We start from the raw sequence: 6,000 nt of genomic DNA, 5'->3' as shown, positions 1-6,000 counted from the left end.
CATTTACAATTTGGATATTGTTAAGTTATCAAATAACAGATGAGAGGTAATCTTTCTGAGAGATATCACCATGTTTGATTTGATTGACGGGGGCTATTTCTTCCCCTTTGCTCATACATTTCCTACACCTGCTTAAATTAGGAATGTAAACAATATTATCCTTTTTTGTATCCTGGGATTGTATGTATTTTGTGTGTATACTGTATTTATTGATCTTTGAAGTGCACTCTGTAGAATTGTATTAGTAATATTACAACCAGTTGTGTATATCGTTCATCTTACCTTTAGGATTGTTCTCTATGGCGTGATCTTTTTTCGTAGCCGCAGTTTGCGAAGACGCTCTCTGATTGGTTTAGCTCCGAAGGGCTCTTCCGCCTTGTACATATATATTCTCTGCTTCGAAGTGGTTATGCTTTGGCCCTCTTTCGAAGTGGGTTATGCTTAGAGTTTGGAATCAGGGCTGGTGGTCCATCGCCCTGCTCTAAAGATAAACTCTAAGCATAACCCACTTCGAAAGAGGGCCAAAGCATAACCACTTCGAAGCAGAGAATATATATGTACAAGGCGGAAGAGCCCTTTGGAGCTAAACCAATCAGAGAGGGTCTTCGCTGTACGCGGGCTAGCCAATCAGAGAGCGTCTTCGCAAACTGCAGTTACAAAAAAAAATCACGCTTCTCTATGAGGTCAAGTGAGTCATTTTCACTGTGAATTGGTGACTAGACCCAACCAATACTGTATACATACTTCCTCGTTTATCCTGATGAAGACCCTTTGATCGAAATGTTGATCTCAATAAATATAGTAGGAGCTTAACATAAGTTTAACCCGTTCACTGCCGCGCTACCAAAACGGTTAACCCTTTCACTGCGACAATTCACAGAAGGTTAACCCTTTCACTGCCACACAACAGCAGGTTAACCGTCGGTTGTGTGATAGTAAAGGGTTAACCTTCTGTCGTGTGGCAGTGAAAGGGTTAACACTGTGCGGATTCTATTATTTCCGAGCGGTCAAGGGACCCCTATAAAAATGGCCATGGCAGTTTTTCCCCTCGCCAAAACGGAGCCTACATTTGGAGCATTATTTAACCCCCTTCCCTGCAAGCTAGCATGACATGGCTGGTGCCAACGGATACGTTAGGTTGTCTAGTTTCATACGGTACAACAACCTTCATGGCAACGTAAAAAGCGCATTGCAGCCTCTCTAGTGTCACGGGTCTCAGAGGGTTAAGAAGAATTCTTGGTTGGTTGGTTCGTTCCTTGATGGAAGAATACTGTCAGAATTCCACATTGAAAGGCCTGTCTGTGTACTTCCAGTTGGTTCCTTGAGGATGAACAGTGGAGTGTGTCGTGTGTTCAGGAGGTCAGGCCGGGGGCTGAGGCGCTGGGGTCTGGTGCGGGGGCGGTGGGGGTGCCGTTGGGTGGTCTCAACTTCATGGTGTTGAAGAACCCCCCCACCTGACCTGGAACCTCCGCCAACACACTTCGTGCCAGCGCTCCAGGGGCGGCCTGGAGGGAGGGAGAGAGAGAGCGAGAGATTTCTGGAATGTCACCAATCATGCGTTCAGTTTAGTTAAATTAAATGATGCAGAGTTGAGGAATGTATTGAAACCAAGAGAGGGTTAAGAAATAATTATCTGGGGAGGGGAAGTCTTATGGAAAGAAACTGAACTAGAAAGTGAAGCAGCTACTGTATCGGTGTTTGGAGCTAAAGGAGATGTGTTAAGGGTTGATTTAAAAAAAATGCATGTCTATTAGCACTAGAATATGTTAATCAACATTGTGGCAGCCACTGACATGCGCAAAGTACAGGAACATGGTTTAGCCTGAACCTACAGTAGCTTATAGTGAATAAAGACATGCAACACTTTAGATGTGGGTAGTGAACAAAACAAAACAAAAATCCTATATAAAAAGCCATGAATGACAACAATGCGGGGTAAAAGGGTAATACCAGTGTTTATGGTCAAGGTCTCTTCTTTACATTATTCCTGGTGGTATAACGGTCTAAGGTGCACCGCCGTATCAAGCAACCACGGTTCTGACCCGGGACCCCTCCCCTGTAATACTGCGCCCACGGTAAGAAATAGGAGGGTTACCCATCCACAACTCCACTGGTGACTAGATTGCCAGATTGTTGTGTGTGTTTTCCGTCTTCAATGCAAAATATATGATCAGATGTTGCAGTGCAGTAGTTATCATACTATTCATGCAGCATAGTATGTTTCATTAAAAGGGGGGGAGACCAATTAAACGAGCCGTTTGGACTTTCATAAGCTTGTCACAACCACACGCTCATTGCATGCGTCGGCCCTCAGCGCGGCCCGCCAATGTATGCGGAAGAACGCAATAAAAAATGTGTGCAACCTCAAGAGTGTAAATAAAGGTTTGAATGAATGAATGGATCGAAATATATTTTTCGACTGTAGACTTATGGATCTACCCACATATGGAAGAAGATAGATACCAGTTTCCTCTCTGTGCATTCAGTAGAAAGCTATCTGGCTCAGCTGCATGTTAGCCTAGCTTAGCACAATGAATGGAAGCGGACATGACCGGTTAGCCTTCGGGAGAGTGTTAGTTGGACAATGCCTAGGCTAACCGGTCATGTCCGCTTCCATTCTTTGTGCTAAGCTAGTCTAACATGCAACCAGATAGCTTTCTACTGAACGCACAGAGAGGAACTGGTATCTATCTTCTTCCATATGTGGGTAGATCTATCTATCTAGGTAATTTCCCAAAATAATAATAATAATAATAATAATAATAATTCATTACATTTATATAGTGCTTTTATCAGACTCAAAGCGCTTAACAACGTAGGATGTTAGGGAAATTGCCTCCTTCACCACAAAATGTTGGCGTGTTCCTTTAAAATGAAGCTGCTGCTCCATAAGATCCATAAGTCTACAGTCGAAAAATATATTTCTATTTTCTATCTTCTTCTCTCTCTGGAGAAGACGATAAGCTAATTTCCCAAAATGTTGGCGGGTTCTTAGAATTAAACCCTTCCTGTATTGATTATACTACTACCAAGAACAAATTCAGACCCCAAATTACTGATGCCGAGCCACACAGGACTATTTTCAGTAGAGTGCAAATCTCCACCAGGCAACACGCCGGACACATAGACAAACATAGTTATTAGCAGTAGCATGAGCATGCTAACGCTAACAAACACAAAGACAAACGCACTGATCGCTCTCCTTATAGTTATTATAGCATTAGCATGCTAACGCTAACAAACACAAAGACAAAACACACTGATCGCTCTCCTTATAGTTATTAGCATGAGCATGCTAACGCTAACAAACACAAAGACAAACACACTGACCGCTCTCCTTAGCGTTAGCATGCTAATGCTAATAACTATAACAAACACACAGACAAACACACTGACCCCTCTCCTTATAGTTATTAGCAGTAGCATGAGCATGCTAACGCTAACAAACACAAAGACAAACACACTGACCGCTCTCCAATTATAGTAATAGGAAGCATAGGAAGGATGTTAGGAAGCATAGGAACGAAGGATGTTAGGAAGCATAGGAAGGATTATAGGAAGCATGTTAGGAAGCATAGGAAAGCTGTTAAGCACGGGAAGGGTGGTAGTGAAGCATATGAAGGATGTTAGGAAGCATAGGAAGAGTGGTAGGAAGCATAGGAGGGGTGGTAGTGAAGCATATGAAGGATGTTAGGAAGCATAGGAAGAGTGGTAGGAAGCATAGGAGGGGTGGTGCATAGGAAGGGTGTAGAGAATCTGTCACAGTGGTGTCAGGAGAACTGCCTCTCCCTGAACGTCAGCAAAACAAAAGAGATGATTGTGGACTTCAGGAGGTCGGGGGTCAAGGACTACAGCCCCCTCAGCATCGACGGGGCACCGGTTGAGAGAGTGAACAGTTTCAAGTACCTCGGAGCACACATATCAGAGGACTTGACATGGACCACACACATTGACAGTGTTGTGAAGAAGGCACGACAACACCTCTACTTCCTCAGGCGCCTAAGGAAGTTCCAAGTCAGTCAGAAGATCCTTAAGAACTTCTACTCATGTACAATAGAGAGTATCCTGACTGGCAACATCACCTCCTGGTTTGGGAATAGCACTGCACAAGACCGTAGCAGACTACAAAGAGTGACGCGTTCAGCCGAACGCACAATCGGAGGGGGGCTTCCCACCCTCCAGAACATTTACAACAAGCGGTGCAGGGGTAAGGCTAAGAGAATCATCAAGGACTCCAGCCACCCGAACAACTGCCTCTTTGAACTACTGCGGTCAGGCAAGCGATACCGGAGTCTTAAGGCGAGCACAGAAAGACTCAGAAGAAGCTTCTAGCCCCAGGCCATCAGGCTGCTCAACGAACAATAAACATTATGCAACAACCATCAAATGCACACAGCACACACTCACTTAAACAAACAACACACTGCAGCACCCACTCTCCACACTTTAGATCACCTAAACACACTTTACACTTTATATTTATTGGTAAAAGACTGCACTACAACTCGTACACCTTACTGTAAATTGTACCTAAATTGTACCTCATCCCATTTCTGCTCTGCACTATATAGTATTGTATATTAGTACATTGCATAGTATATTGTGTATTGGATGGTAACTCAGTTACTTCTATTCTGCATCGAACATTGTACATATGTCTATACTGAACACTGTGACATTTTTTTACTTCTATTTTACATGCTATACTATTTTATTTCACTTATCTTGTCTAGCACAGTCTCTGGAGCGTAACAGTAAGAAACATTTTGTATAAAAGTATTCTGTACTTCTGTATGACAACTATTAAAGAAACTTGAAACTTGAGAAACTTGAGGAAGCATAGGAAGGGTGTTAGGAAGCATAGGAAGTATAGAAGGACGTTAAAGCAGCCTTGTAACACACGCATACTATTGCCTGGTGGAGATAATTACAGACATGCGAATAGGGCAGGGGTCGGCAACATGCGGCTCCGGAGCCGCATGCGGCTCTTTAGCCAATCAGCTGCGGCTCCCTGGCCCAAAAAAATTAAATCATTTTTTTTGTTCTCTTATTTTGGAGATCGATGTCATACTGTGACACTGAAATGAAAAAATATTTCATCAACTAAAATATTTAGTCAACAAAATTTGCGAACAACGAAAGATTTACTTTTTATTTTATAGATTTTCCACAAATAAGGGAAGGACTCAAATAGAGCTGCATAGTTCAGGGTTTTATTTCAAAGTAGGTCTACAGATGCCAGTGTTTTTTCTCCTTTTTGGTGTTTTATTTCAAAGTAGGTCTACACATGGTAGTCTTTTTTCAAAGTGGAGTACTTTTTATTTTATGAATGTTCCACAAATAAGGGAAGGAAATAGCAAACTGCCCAGAACAGAGCTGCAAGGTTAGTTTTACATTGTTCCATGAGAACAAACACCATCACTATGCACCGGCAACTCTCATGGTTAACGGTAGAGAATAGGCTGGTTTTCAACACAGTTAAATTTTTCAGGAACACCGTCTTTTCGTCTCAACCTGTTTTCGTATACAAACAAATTGTCAGATGCAGTCAGGTTCATTCTTATTTTACTAGGTCAGCTGATGATGGACAGATTATGTTACCACGTCCAAAATCAAATGCTTTAAAGAGGACTGTTGTTTATCGTGCCATCAATCATTGGAATAACTGCCCACTGAACATAAGTAAATTGAATAGTAAAGTGTCTTTCAAATACCACCTGAGAATGCACTACTTAAATATGTGAGCAAAATATTCTGATGTTGATAATGATGTCTACAATGTTTCACTGTTTTTAGATTATCATTGTTAATTGTGATTGTCATATGTATCTCATGTTGTTGTGTTTTGTGTTTTCTGTTGTCTTTCTGTGTGGACCCCAGGAAGACTAGCTCGCCACTTAGGTGACAGCTAATGGGGATCATTTTAAACAATAAACAACAATAAACTCAAATATACCTGAATAGTTCAGGGTTTTATTTCAAAGTCGGTCTACAGACACC

General features: G+C 42.1%; 1 protein-coding gene across 2 annotated transcripts in view; it reads right to left on the bottom strand.

Moving 5' to 3' along the window:
- Window positions 1-590: 590 nt before the first annotated feature.
- The window catches only part of LOC311238505 (copine-3-like), a 40,646-nt gene continuing 35,236 nt past the window's right edge, over window positions 591-6,000 (bottom strand). The window contains exon 16 of one of the 2 annotated variants that reach the window (XM_084326595.1): window positions 591-1,505. In XM_084326595.1, the coding sequence (XP_084182721.1) occupies window positions 1,353-1,505 (153 nt within the window). In that variant the 3' untranslated portion in view covers window positions 591-1,352. The remainder of the gene's footprint in view (window positions 1,506-6,000) is intronic. The other variant, XM_084326596.1, reaches the window with a different exon arrangement.

The sequence above is a fragment of the Notolepis coatsorum genome (genome assembly GCF_963971535.1).
Source record: "Notolepis coatsorum genome assembly, chromosome: 12".
Taxonomy (NCBI): Eukaryota; Metazoa; Chordata; class Actinopteri; order Aulopiformes; family Paralepididae; genus Notolepis; species Notolepis coatsorum.
This window is presented reverse-complemented; position numbering and strand designations above follow the sequence as displayed.